Consider the following 22,983-nt stretch of genomic DNA (forward strand, 5'->3'; position numbering starts at 1 on the left):
CATGATTTACACAGAAACTCATTCTGCTGGTGTTAATGTCTGAGGCCCACAGAGCTGAACATGAGCTGGGAAAGAGACCGTTGGATGAATGAACAAAGCTGTGCTTGTCTGAAGTCACTCCTGGTGCCCGAGAGCAAAGATCCTCAGCATTACTTCTGAAAACTCAAACTACCGTCCCATCTTTGCTGCATGTTCTTGATGATCTCGGTCCTTGTTCAACTCACCTGATCAAACTTGAATATATTGTAAGAAAGGTGCAAATCCATACTTTAATCTTGATTATAGATGCTACAAAATCTCATCTCAACACATTTCATCAATATATGTACTTATACATATACAATATACACTTCTTGGGCCCTATCTTGCACCCGGCGCAAATGACTTTGTACACTGACGCATGTATCATTCCTATTTTGCACCCGCGCAAAGCAGACTTTTCCCTCCACAGACGCACGTCGGTTAACTAAGAAATACACTTGCGCTCCCCGGGGCGGTTCAGCGCAAAGAGGAGGCGTGTTCCGGCGCAAACTTTCCCTCATGCTATTTTGCTGTTCTATAAAACAATTGTGCCACTGACCAGAAAAAACCTAGTCTAAAGTCAGTGGCGCGTTGCGCGTTGTTCATTATGCTATTTTAAGGGCGCATGCTTGGCCATAATCAATGTAGCGTGTGCACAACGCGCATACACTTTGATTCTCTCATCTAAGCAGCAGTTTTCATTTTTGCAAATCATACATTATTACGATAGATAGAGAGATAGATAGATAGATAGATAGATAGATAGATAGATAGATAGATAGATAGATAGATAGATAGATAGATAGATAGATAGATAGATAGACAATTTATTATAAAAGCATACATGTAGCTTACACATTTACCCAAATTATCATACGCCTGTTTAACAGAAGTTAATTTGGGTGGATTTCTCCATCCTCAATGTCACTTCTCTGTGTTTTACGGCCCTGACAAGAACGTTGCTCTCCTCGGCTGTGAACCGCTCCTGTCGCGCGCCTGGCAAATCCGCCGTTATAATAGGAATCGGCTTTAGAACAAGCGCGCCTGCTCTCAAAGGGAATGTGAAATGACGCTCTGATTGGTTTATTTCACGTTCGCCCAAACCACACCTATGAATAATGAAGCTACTTCAGACCAACCCCTTTTAGATTTGCGCCAGGCGCAAGAGGCATTTATCCCGCTGGGAAAATAGCAACAGCGCCGGAATCCGCCCACAAAGTTACTTGCGCTTTGCGCTTTGACACTTGAGTTTCAGATCGTTAAAATAGGGCCCCTTATGTTATTTCATCTGAATATCAACATTGTTATGATTAAGTCTGACAAAAGTTTAGAGGTTAAAAGATCAAATTTTGTGTCTGGAAAATAGTGATCTGTGACATTTATAATACATTGAATCTCAAAGTTTTTTTGTATTTTGTATACAGTGTCAATGAGAGCCCCGTCTCGGCTCTCATTGACACAGTTACTGTAGAGCAAACCCTATAACCCGAACCCCAGCCACGTCTCGGCTCTCATTGACACAGTTACTGTAGAGCAAACCATATAACCCCAACCCCAGCCACGTCTCGGCTCTCATTGACACAGTTACTGTAGATCAAACCCTATAACCCAAACCCCAGCCCCGTCTCGGCTCTCATTGACACAGTTACTGTAGAGTAAACCCTATAACCCAAACCCCAGCCCCGTCTCGGCTCTCATTGACACAGTTACTGTAGAGCAAACCCTATAACCCAAACCCCAGCCCCGTCTCGGCTCTCATTGACACAGTTACTGTAGAGTAAACCCTATAACCCAAACCCCAGCCCCGTCTCGGCTCTCATTGACACAGTTACTGTAGAGCAAGCCCTATAACCCCAACCCCAGCCCCGTCTCGGCTCTCATTGACACATTTCCTGTAGAGTAAACCCTATAACCCAAACCCCAGCCATGTCTCGGCTCTCAATGACACAGTTACTGTAGAGTAAACCCTATAACCCGAACCCCAGCCACGTCTCGGCTCTCAATGACACAGTTACTGTAGAGTAAACCCTATAACCCGAACCCCAGCCACGTCTCGGCTCTCATTGACACAGTTACTGTAGAGTAAACCCTATAACCCAAACCCCAGCCCGTCTCGGCTCTCATTGACACATTTACTGTAGAGTAAACCCTATAACCCAAACCCCAGCCACGTCTCGGCTCTCATTGACACAGTTACTGTAGAGTAAACCCTATAACCCGAATCCCAGCCACGTCTCGGCTCTCAATGACACAGTTACTGTAGAGTAAACCCTATAACCCAAACCCCAGCCACGTCTCGGCTCTCAATGACACCGTTACTGTAGAGTAAACCCTATAACCCAAACCCCAGCCACGTCTCGGCTCTCAATGACACAGTTACTGTAGAGTAAACCCTATAACCCAAACCCCAGCCACGTCTCGGCTCTCAATGACACAGTTACTGTAGAGTAAACCCTATAACCCAAACCCCAGCCACGTCTCGGCTCTCATTGACACAATTACTGTAGAGTAAACACTATAACCCAAACCCCAGCTACGTCTCGGCTCTCATTGACACAGTTACTTTAGAGTAAACCCTATAACCCAAACCCCAGCCACGTCTCGGCTCTCAATGACACCGTAACTGTAGAGTAAACCCTATAACCCAAACCCCAGCCCCGTCTCGGCTCTCAATGACACATTTACTGTAGAGTAAACCCTATAACCAAAACCCCAGCCACGTCTCGGCTCTCAATGACACAGTTACTGTAGAGTAAACCCTATAACCCAAACCCCAGCCACGTCTCGGCTCTCATTGACACAGTTACTGTAGAGTAAACCCTATAACCCAAACCCCAGTCCCGTCTCGGCTCTCATTGACACAGTTACTGTAGAGTAAACCCTATAACCCGAACCCCAGCCACGTCTCGGCTCTCATTGACACAGTCACTGTAGAGTAAACCCTATAACCCGAACCCCAGCCACGTCTCGGCTCTCATTGACACAGTTACTGTAGAGTAAACCCTATAACCCAAACCCCAGCCACGTCTCGGCTCTCAATGACACAGTTACTGTAGAGTAAACCCTATAACCCGAACCCCAGCCACGTCTCGGCTCTCAATGACACAGTTATTGTAGAGTAAACCCTATAACCCAAACCCCAGCCACGTCTCGGCTCTCATTGACACAGTTACTGTAGAGTAAACCCTATAACCCGAACCCCAGCCACGTCTCGGCTCTCAATGACACAGTTACTGTAGAGTAAACCCTATAACCCAAACCCCAGCCACGTCTCGGCTCTCAATGACAAAGTTACTGTAGAGTAAACCCTATAACCCGAACCCCAGCCACGTCTCGGCTCTCATTGACACAGTTACTGTAGAGTAAACCCTATAACCCAAACCCCAGCCCCGTCTCGGCTCTCATTGACACAGTTACTGTAGAGTAAACCCTATAACCCAAACCCCAGCCACGTCTCGGCTCTCAATGACACCGTTACTGTAGAGTAAACCCTATAACCCAAACCCCAGCCACGTCTCGGCTCTCAATGACACAGTTACTGTAGAGTATACCCTATAACCCAAACCCCAGCCACGTCTCGGCTCTCATTGACACAGTTACTGTAGAGTAAACCCTATAACCCAAACCCCAGCTACGTCTCGGCTCTCATTGACACAGTTACTGTAGAGTAAACCCTATAACCCAAACCCCAGCCACGTCTCGGCTCTCAATGACACATTTACTGTAGAGTAAACCCTATAACCCAAACCCCAGCCCCGTCTCGGCTCTCAATGACACATTTACTGTAGAGTAAACCCTATAACCCAAACCCCAGCCACGTCTCAGCTCTCAATGACACAGTTACTGTAGAGTAAACCCTATAAGCCGAACCCCAGCCACGTCTCAGCTCTCATTGACACAGTTACTGTAGAGCAAGCCCTATAACCCCAACCCCAGTCCCGTCTCGGCTCTCATTGACACATTTACTGTAGAGTAAACCCTATAACCCAAACCCCAGCCACGTCTCGGCTCTCATTGACACAGTTACTGTAGAGTAAACCCTACAACCCAAACCCCAGCCACGTCTCGGCTCTCATTGACACAGTTACTGTAGAGTAAACCCTATAACCCAAACCCCAGCCACGTCTCGGCTCTCATTGACACAGTTACTGTAGAGCAAACCCTATAACCCCAACCCCAGCCACGTCTCGGCTCTCAATGACACAGTTACTGTAGAGTAAACCCTATAACCCCAACCCCAGCCACGTCTCGGCTCTCAATGACACAGTTACTGTAGAGTAAACCCTATAACCCAAACCCCAGCCACGTCTCGGCTCTCAATGACACAGTTACTGTAGAGTAAACCCTATAACCCGAACCCCAGCCACGTCTCGGCTCTCATTGACACAGTTACTGTAGAGCAAACCCTATGACCCCAACCCCAGCCACGTCTCGGCTCTCAATGACACAGTTACTGTAGAGTAAACCCTATAACCCCAACCCCAGCCACGTCTCGGCTCTCAATGACACAGTTACTGTAGAGTAAACCCTATAACCCAAACCCCAGCCACGTCTCGGCTCTCAATGACACAGTTACTGTAGAGTAAACCCTATAACCCGAACCCCAGCCACGTCTCGGCTCTCATTGACACAGTTACTGTAGAGTAAACCCTATAACCCAAACCCCAGCCACGTCTCGGCTCCCATTGACACAGTTACTGTAGAGTAAACCCTATAACCCAAACCCCAGCCACGTCTCGGCTCTCAATGACACCGTTACTGTAGAGTAAACCCTTTAACCCAAACCCCAGCCACGTCTCGGCTCTCAATGACACAGTTACTGTAGAGTAAACCCTATAACCCAAACCCCAGCCACGTCTCGGCTCTCATTAACACAGTTACTGTAGAGTAAACCCTATAACCCAAACCCCAGCCATGTCTCGGCTCTCAATGACACAGTTACTGTAGAGTAAACCCTATAACCCGAACCCCAGCCCCGTCTCGGCTCTCAATGACACAGTTACTGTAGAGTAAACCCTATAAGCCGAACCCCAGCCACGTCTCAGCTCTCATTGACACAGTTACTGTAAAGCAAGCCCTATAACCCCAACCCCAGTCCCGTCTCGGCTCTCATTGACACATTTACTGTAGAGTAAACCCTATAACCCAAACCCCAGCCACGTCTCGGCTCTCATTGACACAGTTACTGTAGAGTAAACCCTATAACCCAAACCCCAGCCACGTCTCGGCTCTCATTGACACAGTTACTGTAGAGTAAACCCTATAACCCAAACCCCAGCCACGTCTCGGCTCTCATTGACACAGTTACTGTAGAGCAAACCCTATAACCCCAACCCCAGCCACGTCTCGGCTCTCAATGACACAGTTACTGTAGAGTAAACCCTATAACCCAAACCCCAGCCACGTCTCGGCTCTCAATGACACCGTTACTGTAGAGTAAACCCTTTAACCCAAACCCCAGCCACGTCTCGGCTCTCAATGACACAGTTACTGTAGAGTAAACCCTATAACCCAAACCCCAGCCACGTCTCGGCTCTCATTAACACAGTTACTGTAGAGTAAACCCTATAACCCGAACCCCAGCCACGTCTCGGCTCTCATTGACACAGTTACTGTAGAGTAAACCCTATAACCCAAACCCCAGCCCCGTCTCGGCTCTCATTGACACAGTTTCTGTAGAGTAAACCCTATAACCCAAACCCCAGCCACGTCTCGGCTCTCATTGACACAGTTACTGTAGAGCAAACCCTATAACCCCAACCCCAGCCACATCTCCGCTCTCAATGACACAGTTACTGTAGAGTAAACCCTATAACCCAAACCCCAGCCACGTCTCGGCTCTCACTGACACAGTTACTGTAGAGTAAACCCTATAACCCAAACCCCAGCCACGTCTCGGCTCTTAATGACACAGTTACTGTAGAGCAAACCCTATAACCCCAACCCCAGCCACGTCTCGGCTCTCATTGACACAGTTACTGTAGAGTAAACCCTATAACCCAAACCCCAGCCCCGTCTCGGCTCTCATTGACACAGTTACTGTAGAGTAAACCCTATAACCCAAACCCCAGCCACGTCTCGGCTCTCAATGACACAGTTACTGTAGAGTACACCCTATAACCCGAACCCCAGCCACGTCTCGGCTCTCAATGACACAGTTATTGTAGAGTAAACCCTATAACCCAAACCCCAGCCACGTCTCGGCTCTCATTGACACAGTTACTGTAGAGTAAACCCTATAACCCGAACCCCAGCCACGTCTCGGCTCTCAATGACACAGTTACTGTAGAGTAAACCCTATAACCCGAACCCCAGCCACGTCTCGGCTCTCATTGACACAGTTACTGTAGAGTAAACCCTATAACCCAAACCCCAGCCACGTCTCGGCTCCCATTGACACAGTTACTGTAGAGTAAACCCTATAACCCAAACCCCAGCCACGTCTCGGCTCTCAATGACACCGTTACTGTAGAGTAAACCCTTTAACCCAAACCCCAGCCACGTCTCGGCTCTCAATGACACAGTTACTGTAGAGTAAACCCTATAACCCAAACCCCAGCCACGTCTCGGCTCTCATTAACACAGTTACTGTAGAGTAAACCCTATAACCCAAACCCCAGCCATGTCTCGGCTCTCAATGACACAGTTACTGTAGAGTAAACCCTATAACCCGAACCCCAGCCCCGTCTCGGCTCTCAATGACACAGTTACTGTAGAGTAAACCCTATAAGCCGAACCCCAGCCACGTCTCAGCTCTCATTGACACAGTTACTGTAGAGCAAGCCCTATAACCCCAACCCCAGTCCCGTCTCCGCTCTCATTGACACATTTACTGTAGAGTAAACCCTATAACCCAAACCCCAGCCACGTCTCGGCTCTCATTGACACAGTTACTGTAGAGTAAACCCTATAACCCAAACCCCAGCCACGTCTCGGCTCTCATTGACACAGTAACTGTAGAGTAAACCCTATAACCCAAACCCCAGCCACGTCTCGGCTCTCATTGACACAGTTACTGTAGAGCAAACCCTATAACCCCAACCCCAGCCACGTCTCGGCTCTCAATGACACAGTTACTGTAGAGTAAACCCTATAACCCCAACCCCAGCCACGTCTCGGCTCTCAATGACACAGTTACTGTAGAGTAAACCCTATAACCCAAACCCCAGCCACGTCTCGGCTCTCAATGACACAGTTACTGTAGAGTAAACCCTATAACCCAAACCCCAGCCACGTCTCGGCTCTCATTGACACAGTTACTGTAGAGCAAACCCTATGACCCCAACCCCAGCCACGTCTCGGCTCTCAATGACACAGTTACTGTAGAGTAAACCCTATAACCCCAACCCCAGCCACGTCTCGGCTCTCAATGACACAGTTACTGTAGAGTAAACCCTATAACCCAAACCCCAGCCACGTCTCGGCTCTCAATGACACAGTTACTGTAGAGTAAACCCTATAACCCGAACCCCAGCCACGTCTCGGCTCTCATTGACACAGTTACTGTAGAGTAAACCCTATAACCCAAACCCCAGCCACGTCTCGGCTCCCATGGACACAGTTACTGTAGAGTAAACCCTATAACCCAAACCCCAGCCACGTCTCGGCTCTCAATGACACCGTTACTGTAGAGTAAACCCTTTAACCCAAACCCCAGCCACGTCTCGGCTCTCAATGACACAGTTACTGTAGAGTAAACCCTATAACCCAAACCCCAGCCACGTCTCGGCTCTCATTAACACAGTTACTGTAGAGTAAACCCTATAACCCGAACCCCAGCCACGTCTCGGCTCTCATTGACACAGTTACTGTAGAGTAAACCCTATAACCCAAACCCCAGCCCCGTCTCGGCTCTCATTGACACAGTTTCTGTAGAGTAAACCCTATAACCCAAACCCCAGCCACGTCTCGGCTCTCATTGACACAGTTACTGTAGAGCAAACCCTATAACCCCAACCCCAGCCACATCTCCGCTCTCAATGACACAGTTACTGTAGAGTAAACCCTATAACCCGAACCCCAGCCACGTCTCGGCTCTCACTGACACAGTTACTGTAGAGTAAACCCTATAACCCAAACCCCAGCCACGTCTCGGCTCTTAATGACACAGTTACTGTAGAGCAAACCCTATAACCCCAACCCCAGCCACGTCTCGGCTCTCATTGACACAGTTACTGTAGAGTAAACCCTATAACCCAAACCCCAGCCCCGTCTCGGCTCTCATTGACACAGTTACTGTAGAGTAAACCCTATAACCCAAACCCCAGCCACGTCTCGGCTCTCAATGACACAGTTACTGTAGAGTAAACCCTATAACCCGAACCCCAGCCACGTCTCGGCTCTCAATGACACAGTTATTGTAGAGTAAACCCTATAACCCAAACCCCAGCCACGTCTCGGCTCTCATTGACACAGTTACTGTAGAGTAAACCCTATAACCCGAACCCCAGCCACGTCTCGGCTCTCAATGACACAGTTACTGTAGAGTAAACCCTATAACCCAAACCCCAGCCACGTCTCGGCTCTCAATGACACAGTTACTGTAGAGTAAACCCTATAACCCCAACCCCAGCCACGTCTCGGCTCTCATTGACACAGTTACTGTAGAGTAAACCCTATAACCCAAACCCCAGCCCCGTCTCGGCTCTCATTGACACAGTTACTGTAGAGTAAACCCTATAACCCAAACCCCAGCCACGTCTCGGCTCTCAATGACACCGTTACTGTAGAGTAAACCCTATAACCCAAACCCCAGCCACGTCTCGGCTCTCAATGACACAGTTACTGTAGAGTAAACCCTATAACCCAAACCCCAGCCACGTCTCGGCTCTCATTGACACAGTTACTGTAGAGTAAACCCTATAACCCCAACCCCAGTCCCGTCTCGGCTCTCATTGACACATTTACTGTAGAGTAAACCCTATAACCCAAACCCCAGCCACGTCTCGGCTCTCATTGACACAGTTACTATAGAGTAAACCCTATAACCCAAACCCCAGCCACATCTCGGCTCTCATTGACACAGTTACTGTAGAGTAAACCCTATAACCCAAACCCCAGCCACGTCTCGGCTCTCATTGACACAGTTACTGTAGAGCAAACCCTATAACCCGAACCCCAGCCACGTCTCGGCTCTCAATGACACAGTTACTGTAGAGTAAACCCTATAACCCGAACCCCAGCCACGTCTCGGCTATCAATGACACAGTTACTGTAGAGTAAACCCTATAACCCAAACCCCAGCCACGTCTCGGCTCTCAATGACACAGTTACAGTAGAGCAAACCCTATAACCCCAACCCCAGCCACGTCTCCGCTCTCAATGACACAGTTACTGTAGAGTAAACCCTATAACCCAAACCCCAGCCACGTCTCGGCTCTCATTGACACAGTTACTGTAGAGTAAACCCTTTAACCCGAACCCCAGCCACGTCTCGGCTCTCATTGACACAGTTACTGTAGAGCAAACCCTATAACCCGAACCCGAACCCCAGCCACGTCTCGGCTCTCAATGACACAGTTACTGAAGAGTAAACCCTATAACCCGAACCCCAGCCACGTCTCGGCTCTCAATGACACAGTTACTGTAGAGTAAACCCTTTAACCCGAACCCCAGCCACGTCTCGGCTCTCATTGACACAGTTACTGTAGAGCAAACCCTATAACCCGAACCCCAGCCACGTCTCGGCTCTCAATGACACAGTTACTGAAGAGTAAACCCTATAACCCGAACCCCAGCCACGTCTCGGCTCTCAATGACACAGTTACTGTAGAGTAAACCCTTTAACCCGAACCCCAGCCACGTCTCGGCTCTCATTGACACAGTTACTGTAGAGTAAACCCTATAACCCGAACCCCAGCCACGTCTCGGCTCTCATTGACACAGTTACTGTAGAGCAAACCCTATAACCACGCTTCACCCTTCCCTCAGACACACACACCCGTCAAACACACGACTTGGGGAAACCTACTCTCGCCTATAAGCGCGTTAAATTCACAGAATGCGTAATTTTTAAATTCATACTGTTTTGTTCTTATTGGCATTTTTATGTAATATGTGTATTTATGTGTTCAATATATGTATATGAGTATTTCGTGCAGTATGTGGATATTATGCGTGCTGAGTGTTACTCCTGTCTGTGAAAACTAATTCTGGACTGGTGGACACAATTTTTTTACGATTAGTATTATTAATTTAAAATTTTATACTTAATGTAATTCATGGGGTTATTATTTAATAATTCCATGAATTAGATGTACATTTCAGACATCTTCACTTCTCATTAAAACCTAATAGACTAATTGAGTGAAATCATTCGATTTATTCACAGGTTTTATATAGTGACATATCTTCAATTAAAATATGGGCAGTTAAATATGTTTAGTGTTATCAGTATTCAGTGTCATCAGTTTGCTAAAAGAACTTTCAGATGTTTTATGCATCATTTATGTGCGTTTTATGGTTGGGATCTGGTTATGGATCTAATCTTTTTGTACCAGTTTTGCTATAATGGCTATTTTTACATGAATCGATGAAGCACAGGTGTGATCGGGTCTGGCTTAGATTCACTGCTGCTTTAACACTGTATCGGCTCAGTGCGGCTTCCCTTACCACTTTAGCCTTTATGACTTTCATCTTAGAATTTTAATTTTGAAAATATGTCATAATCGTTAAAACAAAGCAATAAACCAGCAGATGACAAGAGTTTCAGTGATTTTACCACAAGCAAGAGGTGTTCGGCAGAAACGCAATATAATAAAAGTCAGTTCTATAAAAAGAACTATCATTTCTTAATGATTATAAATTCTTCCACCAAATAATCTAATTTAGTGGCTGTAGGCGGTTTGTGGCGCTGATCAACACAGCTGCATATTTTATGTTAGAGTCAGAACTACAAGTTTAATAATATCCAATTAAAACTACTTATTCAGGCAAAAACCTTTTACAGCACTAAGAATGCAGTAGTGTCGGCACATATGCATATTAAATATGCTTCCTTGACAAAAGCAGTAAACATAAAGACAGAAAATGCATTTAAACATCTTAACTATTCTTCGCTGAATACATGAAGTTAGGTGAAGTGTTTAAGGAATATTAGTCTTCTGACATAAGTAGCTTGAGTTATAAATGAAGGTTTTGCAGCTTTTACTTCAGAGGATTTGCACTTCCGTCATCAGTCGGCCAAACGGACCGTCAGCAATGAATTATTCAACACCACAAACAGCGAGGAAACAGGCAAACAGGAGCAAGACAGCGATCTATACTGTTACACCCTGCCAATGAAAGCTGTCCTCAAAGGACTGGGTTTCCCTACAGTCCTTCAGACAGGATTTGTGTGTAAGCATGAGGAGCTGTCGTGTGAAACGTAAATGTGCATGAAATAAGCATTACGGGAGGCTTTGGAACGAGCGCGGGGCGTCCTCTCTTCTATAGTCCCTGTGATCCGACATCGGCTGCTGGCTCGATGCCCTTCACAGCCTTCCTGATAGATGTAATACAGTAATAAATCATAAATAATAAATAGCGGTAGAGTGGAAGAAGCAGAAAGAGGTCAAGGAGGTCATTTCTAATCATCTGTGTGGACCGTAAGAAAAAGTATGTACAGAATAACACAATTTCAGCCTTATATTGCCAGTTTATCAATGTAATCGCTCCCTTTCTGCAGATGTGTTTCAATCCACACTTACTGTACACACTCACCTTTATTATCCAAAAAAGCTCATTTATATAATCACTAAACCCAACCCTGACTCTAAACCTAAACAACAAACCTTTACATTCTTAGAATTAAAAAAATAATTATGAATCACATTTGTTTTTTTCACTGAGGCCACGCCCCGATGCGAACACCATCACCTGCTGTTATCTGTGCAAGTAATATTCATAAACACGACTCCACCGCATGAAGTGAAGGATAAACCCACATCTCCAAAAACTGTCTGTCAAGTTTACCTTTTAATAACAAATCATTAATAAAATCTCATAACAATGATATCATATATATGTTTCTTTTAGGTTTACCCTGTTTACCCTGTATATATATATATATATACCAGCCTAAATCATTAGGCTGGTATATATATATATATATACACACACAAACGTGATTTAATATAATGTACATATTAGTTCACCCCTGAAGGTCACTGTATGATTGTTGTTGATGATGAAGACTTGTGTTATCACTAAATATGCTTTCTTCTAAATATGTCTCTTGTGTTTCACAGCCCAAGCTGTTCAGTAGCACCTGTGCGCCAAGTTATATTTTAAAACACTGATGAAAAGTGTATTGTTTATATCTTTTTTACATCATATTTTTGTCATCACTATATGTAATAATTTAATTAGCTTCATGATGCAAATTTTCACCGAAATAAAAAAACGTTGACAGTGAGAAGATTATCACGATGAAGTGTGAATTAATCGTGTGTTTTCTCTCTCAGTGTTGGAGGAAGAGAAGACAGAATGAATGATGATTTGACACACAGCCAGTGAAAATATGCTTGGACGAGTCTTTGGAAAATGCCCATCATCACACTACCCTGCCATATGTGCTTTGAAGAGATTGGCCAAGAAAACCAATAGCAAAAATTCTCTCACAGACAGAGAAGGAGAAGACAGTTTGGTTATTTTACATTGAGAAAGAAGTCATCATGTGTCCTTAGATCAAATCCTCGGTAACTGTTCTTCAGTGATCTCAGCGCATGAGCTTTGTGTTAAGCTCAGCCTTGATGTCCTGCAGTGCTGCAATATTCATTATACTGTATATATCATTCATATTCATGGCTGTAGATGATACTAACACAATGAATAACTGGCTTACTTGCACCGCTCTCATTGCTGATCCTGAGGGAAGGTAAAGACTCTTTTTCAAATGTTTCAAATCTGAAAATCAAATGTTAAGATAAAGGTTCCCACAGACTTTTAACCCTCACTTATATCATGTGTTTATTTTAGGACAAAGACTGACATTATAAATAATAAACATAATAAAGACATTATGGCACTTACTGCATGGCTACAAAAATAAATGCATGGTCATGAAATATTGATTTCTGTGTAAATAATGTTATGATTTGAGAGGAGTGTAAAATGAAACGAGACTCATGAAACTGGAAATCACTGAGACAATGGCTTATTATACAGTTTAGTGTCATTACAATTAAATATGCGAGAGCTGAATGCCGCTATTGACCAATCACAATCAGTGAAATAATATGAAATAATAAATAGCGTAAAAAGACAGATCCATTTTGCACGTACCTGATCTTGATATGCGAAGAACAGAATCATGAACAGAATCTCCAACAATAATATCAGGAGCAACAGAATGAAGAACTGTAGAAACACAAGCAGAAGAGAGAGTATGTTTATATGGGAGAGAAGAGAAATATGACTACTTTTGTAGTTTTACTATCAAAGATTAAACAAATTGTTGTGGTCGTGTCTAGGCGCAGGTCCTCCATCTGATCTGGATACGGCCCGGATCCGGCTGAATACATCATGTGTTGTGGTCGTGTCTAGGCGAAGGTCCTCCATCTGATCTGGATACGGCCCGGATCCGGCTGACTACATCATGCGTTGTGGTCATGTCTAGGCACAGGTCCTCCATCTGATCTGGATACGGCCCGGATCCGGCTGACTACATCATGCGGTGTGGTCGTGTCTAGCCGCAGGTCCTCCATCTTATCTGGATACGGCCCGGATCCGGCTGACTACATCATGTGTTGTGGTCGTGTTTAGGCGAAGGTCCTCCATCTGATCTGGATACGGCCCGGATCCGGCTGACTACATCATGTGTTGTGGTCGTGTTTAGGCGAAGGTCCTCCATCTGATCTGGATACGGCCCGGATCCGGCTGACTATATCATGCGGTGTGGTCGTGTCTAGCCGCAGGTCCTCCATCTGATCTGGATACGGCCCGGATCCGGCTGACTACATCATGTGTTGTGGTCGTGTTTAGGCGAAGGTCCTCCATCTGATCTGGATACGGCCCGGATCCGGCTGAGTACATCATGTGTTGTGGTCGTGTTTAGGCGAAGGTCCTCCATCTGATCTGGATACGGCCCGGATCCGGCTGACTACATCATGTGTTGTGGTCGTGTCTAGGCGCAGGTCCTCCATCTGATCTGGATACGGCCCGGATCCGGCTGACTACATCATGCGTTGTGGTCGTGTCTAGGCGCAGGTCCTCCATCTGATCTGGATACAGCCCGGATCCGGCTGACTACATCATGTGTTGTGGTCGTGTCTAGGCGCAGGTCCTCCATCTGATCTGGATACGGCCCGGATCCGGCTGACTACATCATGCGTTGTGGTCGTGTCTAGGCGCAGGTCTTCCATCCGATCTGGATACGGCCCGGATCCGGCTGACTACATCATGCGTTGTGGTCGTGTCTAGGCGCAGGTCCACCATCTGATCTGGATACGGCCCGGATCCGGCTGACTACATCATGCGTTGTGGTCGTGTCTAGGCGCAGGTCTTCCATCCGATCTGGATACGGCCCGGATCCGGCTGACTACATCATGCGTTGTGGTCGTGTCTAGGCGCAGGTCCACCATCTGATCTGGATACGGCCCGGATCCGGCTGACTACATCATGCGTTGTGGTCGTGTCTAGGCGCAGGTCCCCCATCTGATCTGGATACAGCCCGGATCCGGCTGGCTACATCATGCTTTGTGGTCGTGTCTAGGCACAGGTCCTCCATCTGATCTGGATACGGCCTGGATCCGGCTGACTACATCGTGTGTTGTGGTCGTGTCTAGGCGCAGGTCCACCATCTGATCTGGATACGGCCCGGATCCGGCTGACTACATCATGTGTTGTGGTCATGTCTAGGTGCAGGTCCTCCATCTGATCTGGATACGGCCCGGATCCGGCTGACTACATCGTGTGTTGTGGTCGTGTCTAGGCGCAGGTCCACCATCTGATCTGGATACGGCCCGGATCCGGCTGACTACATCATGTGTTGTGGTCGTGTCTAGGCGCAGGTCCACCATCTGATCTGGATACGGCCCGGATCCGGCTGACTACATCATGTGTTGTGGTCGTGTCTAGGCACAGGTCCTCCATCTGATCTGGATACGGCCTGGATCCGGCTGACTACATCGTGTGTTGTGGTCGTGTCTAGGCGCAGGTCCACCATCTGATCTGGATACGGCCCGGATCCGCCTGACTACATCATGTGTTGTGGTCGTGTTAATCCTAATCATAACTTGTCTACATTTTTGAATAAGTATATTCACCTACTCCACTACATTTGCGATGAGTAATGCAGTTACTCTTACATTTTGCATGGCACCTACTTTTTCTGCAGCTGTTTATTTCTTCTACAGTGATATCAATAGCATGTGTTCCCTCAGTCAGCGTGTGTTTGCGTACACCACTGCGCAGTCTGTTCACGCAAGCATCAGTGTTTCACATACGCTGTGCAGACAGACAGCCTAACTTTCCTTCTGAACCGACAACAAGTGGCACTTGCAAAGGATCTACGAAATCATAGACATCTTCATCTGAGCCAAGCAGACTCATCATGGAAACCCTGGCACGCAAGAAATATTATAACACACTGACAGGTTTAGCTAAGCTACACAACCGAAAACTTGCTTCATCTAATTCCGTTTTTTAATAGTTTTTTAAGTTCGTTATTGTTGGACTGTTACTGTATGAATGACACATGATGTAATCCAATAACGTTCTGTGCGCGTTCATGTGTTTGATGAGGTGTGGCTTTGGAGGAGGTGTGGCTTTGGATTTGGAGGAGGTGTGGCTTTGGCTTTGGAGGAGGTGTGGCTTTGGAGGAGGCATGGCTTTGGATTTGGAGGAGGTGTGGCTTTGGCTTTGGAGGAGGTGTGGCTTTGGAGGAGGTGTGGCTTTGGATTTGGAGGAGGTGTGGCTTTGGCTCTGGAGGCGGTGTGGCTTTGGATTTGGAGGAGGTGTGGCTTTGGTTTTGGAGGAGGTGTGGCTTTGGAGGAGGTGTGGCTTTGGATTTGGAGGAGGTGTGGCTTTGGCTCTGGAGGCGGTGTGGCTTTGGAGGAGGTGTGGCTTTGGATTTGGAGGAGGTGTGGCTTTGGTTCTGGAGGCGGTGTGGCTTTGGAAGAGGTGTGGCTTTGGCTTTGGAGGAGGTGTGGCTTTGGAGGAGGCGTGGCTTTGGAGGCTGTGTGGCTTTGGATTTGGAGGCGGTGTGGCTTTGGCTTTGGAGGCAGTGTGGCTTTGGCTTTTGAGTCGGTGTGGCTTTGGAGGAGGTGTGGCTTTGGCGGCGGTGTGGCTTTGGTGGAGGTGTGGATTTGGAGGAGGTGTGGCTTTGGCTTTGGAGGCTGAGTGGATTTGGATTTGGAGGAGGTGTGGCTTTGGCTTTGGAGGCGGTGTGGCTTTGGCTTTTGAGGCGGTGTGGCTTTGGAGGAGGTGTGGCTTTGGCTTTTGAGGCGGTGTGGCTTTGGCGGAGGTGTGGCTTTGGCTTTGGAGGCGGTGTGGCTTTGGAGGAGGTGTGGCTTTGGTGGAGGTGTGGCTTTGGAGGCGGTGTGGCTTTGGCTTTGGAGGAGGTGTGACTTTGGAGGCGGTGTGGCTTTGGCTTTGGAGGAGGTGTGGCTTTGGCTTTGGAGGCGGTGTGGCTTTGGCTTTGGGGGAGGCGTGGCTTTGGAGGAGGTGTGGCTTTGGCTTTGGAGGCGGTGTGGCTTTGGAGGCGGTAAGGCTTTGGCTTTGGAGGAGGTGTGGCTTTGGCTTTGGAGGCGGTGTTGCTTTGGATTTGGAGGCAGTGTGGCTTTGGATTTTGAGGAGGTGTTGCTTTGGCTTTGGAGGAGGTGTTGCTTTGGAATTGGAGGCGGTGTGGCTTTGGATTTTGAGGAGGTGTGGCTTTGGAGGCGGTGTTGCTTTGGATTTGGAGGCGGTGTTGCTTTGGACTTTGAGGAGGTGTGGCTTTGGCTTTGGAGGCGGTGTGGCTTTGGATTTTGAGGAGTTGTGGCTTTGGAGGCGGTGTTGCTTTGGATTTGGAGGCGGTGTTGCTTTGGACTTTCAGGAGGTGTGGCTTTGGCTTTGGAGGAGGTGTGGCTTTGGCTTTGGAGGCGGTGTGGCTTTGGATTTTGAGGAGGTGTTGCTTTGGCTTTGGAGGAGGTGTTGCTCTGGCTTTGGAGGCGGTGTGGCTTTGGATTTTGAGGAGGTGTTGCTTTGGAATTGGAGGCGGTGTGGCTTTGGATTTTGAGGAGGTGTGGCTTTGGCTTTGGAGGCGGTGTGGCTTTGGCTTTAGAGGTGGTGTGGCTTTGGAGGCGGTGTTGCTTTGGATTTGGAGGCGGTGTGGCTTTGGCTTTAGAGGTGGTGTGGCTTTGGCTTTGGAGGAGGTGTGGCTTTGGATGGCGATTTGCAGGGAGGGTGGGATCGTATGATTTCAATGCTAGCAGGCTTAAGTTAGCATTTCCCAGATCACCTATTGCAACGTTAACATTAATTTCTTTATCTGTTAATGTTATATTGAAGAGATGTTTTTGAAGGATATTGGTTTACTTGTGCCCTTTTTGAGCACTTGAGTTTAACTGAGACTTGAGTGTTTGCACAGAGGCTGTTGTCGACCTTGATTTATTGCAATTTCAGAAAATAAGCGGGATTGCTCTCCTCAGAAATCAACTCTTAGGTGTTGAGGACTAATGCATCTTTGAGTCTATATTCAGTTAGTATGTAACACTGTCATTTTCATTGTAAGGCGTCTGTGTGGTTTTCTCTTTACACTATTGTGTTCAGCTGAAATCCCCTGAGGATGTTATATGGGCCGTTATAGAGAGGATTGAGATTCATTTACAGATCCTTTAATCTTGCAGTCTTTATTTCATGCTGGATCAACTCTTGGCATTTCTTTGAAAAGTTGTCAGTTGATAAAAAAAAAAAAAACTGCAGTGAAATATAACAAGCCCAAATTATACTGATAGTTAATGGTATTTTACCAGTATCTTTCTTGACCAACTATTAATAACGTAATTACTCAGAATATTGTATTTAGTGGCATTTGGTGAAATTACCATACACAAAAGCATCCTTTACATATGAATGTGTTTATCTTAATAAAACATCTCTAATATGTCCACAAAACACACTGAGTTTGTTAGATTGCTCAAGCAAATTCATACTCTTTCTTTTAGATCAAGACTATGTATAATATACACTGCTGGGCAAAAAAGTGTACAGTACATAGAAGAGACTTTTGTCTTGTAAAGATATTTTCTGTGTTTTGTTGCATGGAAACAAAGAAAGAAAGAAAACATTATTCACAAGTCCAAAATGTACTTTCTGGTCCAATCTCTTTAACTCTTCCTCATTCTGTGTGAGGGAAAGAAAGAAAGCCAGAGACTGTAGCTGAATTCAGAACAGCATACTAGCATTTCTTGCTATTTTTACCATATCTTTCTACGGCAGGAATGATAAGAGCAGTAAAGTAGTGTGCGGTTCTGAACCCGGCTGTAATCACAGGAGTTAAAGACACACAGGAGAGCCAAGGCCGTCATTAAAATGAGCCCATGACATAAATAGCAGCTTAAGCAGTAAACATCATCATCCCCCATGTGGACATGAGAATATTTTATCATAAATCATCTTCAGGCTGCGAATGCGATAGTTTCTGCAGTGATTGCAGCAATATATATTTACAGACGACACTCAAATCGGCACAGAACCGGAAACAGCTGGAGCAAATCAACACCAGCTAAACATTATAATTCAGTGATTCATTTATCTTTCTAATCAAACACATTTACACTCAGATATTACCAGCAAAACAGGGTCTGCGTGTTTAGATGAGTGATTGTGCTTGTATTCTTAACATTTTTCCTTTAGCTGGTTTTCTTCAATTGGCTGGTGGAAAAAAATACAGTTTGGGATTTATGTATATATACTGTATATATTACTCTCACTATAGGAATAAATGGATAACTGTGTAAACCCCAGTATAAGGTGATCTGCAGATATGAATAATTTGCTGATGGCTCCAAATAATAATAATTAGGGACGGTGGTGTTTAAGGAATAGATGGACCTGAGCCGAGCTCTGCAGGATCATGTTAACCAGTCATTTTGAAGAAGATTGTGAGATATCAAGCGTAGCGTCAGTTCTGGCAGGCCACGTGAGTCAGGCTCGCATCAGCTGGTCCTCTACCTATACAGTGTTTCTCAACCCTGCTCCCGAAGGACCACAACACTGCACGTTTTCTTTGTCTCCCTAATCAAACACACCTGATTCAACTCATCAGCTCATTATCACATATATCCCCATGTGTGTTAGATTAGGGAGACAAAGAAAACGTGCAGTGTTGGGGGTCCTTCAGGAGCAGGGTTGAGAAGCACTGACCTGTAGGAATACAACGCCTATCACTGTATACATATATAAGCTCCTTCAGTATTATCAGCAGCTATCGCGTTTCTCAGGAGCTGATTAAATGGCGAAATTCGGCAGGCAAGGCCATCATCTCACAAGGAATCGTACAATCGGGAATTTAGCGAGGAGAATTCGTTCTCCACAAGGATTTCACCTCAGATTAATTCAAGCTCGTGAACTTGAACACAAGATTCGCCGCATTGATCATAAGCTGCCTGGTTTGGAGTGACCTCAGTCTGCATTATTGACACAGGACTCGATGTGATTCACTCTCCATTCATCTCTGAAAGTCTTCACGAAGCTAAGCTAAGTTCCTGTTTAATGGTCATTGCAAAAAGCTATCAGGGTATGGGCAACATGCTTGTTGCTAATGCTATCCGTGTGCTTGGGCTTATCTAGTCGTTTTTATTAAAACACAGCGTTCTTAAAGCTATAGTGTATTGTATGTGATTGTTTTGAAGGCTATATAACCTATATGTGATTGAAACACTGCTTGTTCTAAAGGCTATCTAGTGGCTATTGAAAACGGCTTGCTCTAAAAGCTGTTAGTTGCTATTGGAAACGGTTGTTTTACTTTTAAGGTTATTTAGCCCAGTTGTTTTTTGGAACATGACTGTGTTTTGGGCTTATATTTGGTGTCATTATGACATGCTGTGCTAAGCTTATCAGGTATCAGAAATATGCTGTTGTTTCAGCTACATTGCTATCAGTACTGTACAGTGGTTGCTTGTGCAAATGTTATCGAATATATGCTCATTACTTAGGCTTCTAGTATTATTGCGCATACTGTCCGAAGCAACATGCTGTGGTAATCCAGTGTTGTTTTAGGCTTATCTGGTAGCATTGGAAAAATGCTCGCTCTTTATTCTATCTGATTATTGCAACATGCTGTGTGAAAGTTAGCACATGCTTGTGGCTAAAGCTATCTAGATTATTGGTAACATACTTATGCAAAATACACAGTAGGTACATTCACCGCAGAGGTCTGTTATTCAACACTAACAACATTGTAGCTTGATGGTCCTGTGAAGGAGTGTGGAATCATGGGAGTCGTCATCTTCACCTCCACAGCCGATGGAATCAGTACGAAGGGAGCAGAAATCATGTTCATGAATGAGGAAGCACACTGTATTCATAGCTTAGCTGCGCACTGCATCTGACTCAGAGCTACAGGGTGTATGCGTCCCCTACCAAACTAAGCTAGTTTTAGCAATGGTTCTGTGATTAGACAACATGCTTGTTGTATCAGATTTTGCTGCCGCTAGGGGTGTAAGCTTCCCCCAATAGATCCCATACAATTGTTAAATTGGCTACAGCAACACGCTTGTTGCAATGTGTCCTTGCTTGCTCCAGCTGGGGTGGTGCTCAACAGATGCCGCTAACATCACATAACTATCAGCCTCAGTCGTGTTGAGGGTAGTGTGTAAAAAAAAAATCAAAATCAAATTAAAAACAAAAAAAATAACATTTTCTTGGTTTCTACAGAAGTAAACTCAACCAAGTATAACAAGGTTATGACATTATTGACAGGTCACAGTGTATGCAGTGTATGCATATTTGTGCCTAAATATATCTAAGTATCAGCATCACGCTTGTTGCATTTAACCATCCAGCTGTATTAATGACATCTGTTGCTTAATTCTGCATGAACTGGAAGTTTCCACCAACATTACTCAGTATTGTGACGTATTTCCAATGAAAAGGATAATTGAAAAGGAAATCTCCATTTCTCATCTCTTGCTTACAGTCGTCACTCATAAGAAACTGGAACTGGACTGGGGATATACAACTACAAGCAAGCAGCTGATTCATTTTGATATCTCCATTTTCACTTCTTCATTTCAGACGGCATGTCATTCATTCATTCATCATGTTTACTGCTCAAACATTTCAGGTATTGACAACAATGCTTGTTACTATGGCTGATGCAGGAATTGGCAACATAGTCATTTAGGTCATCCAGGTAAAGGCAACATGCTTGTTGCTTAAGGCTTTCCGGTATTGTTGGTAACACGCTGTTGCTCAAGCTTTTCAGGTATTGGCAACATGCTTGTTGCCCTTGGCTCACTCAGGTAACTGCAAAAAAAAAAAAAAAAAAACATGCAGAATTGCGCTGTCAGTTTGGGTTTGGGGGATATTTGCATATGGGTTTGTTTTGGGTGGTTATTGCTGTTCTTATTCATGCTAGGCTGCATGGATGCGCAGGGAGTTCTTGCCCAGAACAGAACCATACCGCCAATCCAAACTGTATGTTAATTTTCAATCATATTTGACGATAGTGGTCCTGACAGAAATGCGTGTAGTTTGTTTCAGACTCATTAAAAAATGCAGAGAATCCAATTAGCATGCTGTACTTTTTTCTTTTTTTTTTACTATTTCAGCAGTATATGGTATTTGAATATCGCTTGACATTCATTTTCCAAATTGAGGAATGAAGTGGATGTGCTATCAGCTGTGATAGGACTGGCAAAAACACAGACATTTTTACTGGATTAAAAAATATATCTTTTGAGAAGACAACTGGCCACCACTCACTGGATTAAACAAACAGCGTGAAATGAATGCAGAAGAACGAGTGGAAGATCTGCTGCTGACAGAGAAATGAGATCGTTCATGACTTTGGGTTTCCTCTTTGATTTCTCATCACTTTCTCATTTGTGTATTGTATTGATTTCTCATCACTGTTGGATCACCAGTTTTACGCCACTGAGTTGTGCTGATCTGATGAAGGAAAGAGGTTTGAACACAAAGGGCCATGATTAGACCGACCACCATTCTGCTTTGCCCTTCAGGATTTTTAGCATGCATTCAGCTGAAATAAAACAATCCAGCTCAGGCCCTGTGAGGTTCTGACAGACCGATATCTGCATCTGTCTCGGGACGCTCTGACAGAATGTAGGTCTCACTGGCCCCTTGAAACATGTCCTCTACAACTATCCGCAGGTCTCTGACTGCCTTTTAAAAGTCAAGATACAGAGAGTAAAATATTTTTTTTTAATCACACCAATCTCAAAACAGTTTTAAATGACTTCTCCCTATGGAAGAAATGGTGTAAACCAGGGCTTTTAAAATCATTCCTGGAGCCATTGTGGACGTCTTTCTTATCGGACGCATCCAGCTTCAGTGTCACCGATGTACTCATTACATCATAAGAAGAATGGCATCTACACTAATAGTAGTCTCTCTGTTTGTCCCGATGTTTACTGTTGTCAGCCGGCTCTGGGCCGTATCCAGATCAAATGGAGGACCTGCACCTAGACACGACCACAACGCATGATGTAGTCAGCCGGATCCGGGCCGTATCCAGATCAGATGGTGGACCTGCACCTAGACACGACCACAACGCATGATGTAGTCAGCCGGATCCGGGCCGTATCCAGATCAAATGGAGGACCTGCACCTAGACACGACCACAACGCATGATGTAGTCAGCCGGATCCGGGCCGTATCCAGATCAGATGGAGGACCTGCGCCTAGACACGACCACAACACATGATGTAGTCAGCCGGATCCGGGCCGTATCCAGATCAGATGGAGGACCTGCGCCTAGACACGACCACAACACATGATGTAGTCAGCCGGATCCGGGCCGTATCCAGATCAGATGGA

General features: G+C 45.6%; 1 protein-coding gene across 3 annotated transcripts in view; it reads right to left on the minus strand.

Moving 5' to 3' along the window:
* tspan4a (tetraspanin 4a) overlaps window positions 1-22,983 on the minus strand; it is a 63,593-nt gene that overhangs the window by 21,006 nt on the left and 19,604 nt on the right. For all 3 annotated transcript variants that reach the window (XM_056272230.1, XM_056272228.1, XM_056272229.1), the window contains exon 3: window positions 13,285-13,359. In XM_056272230.1, coding sequence (XP_056128205.1) covers window positions 13,285-13,359 — 75 coding nt within the window. The remainder of the gene's footprint in view (window positions 1-13,284; window positions 13,360-22,983) is intronic.

This window comes from Rhinichthys klamathensis, unplaced genomic scaffold (assembly GCF_029890125.1).
Source record: "Rhinichthys klamathensis goyatoka isolate OS25496 unplaced genomic scaffold, OSU_Roscu_1.1 h1tg000332l_1, whole genome shotgun sequence".
NCBI classification, from domain to species: Eukaryota; Metazoa; Chordata; class Actinopteri; order Cypriniformes; family Leuciscidae; genus Rhinichthys; species Rhinichthys klamathensis.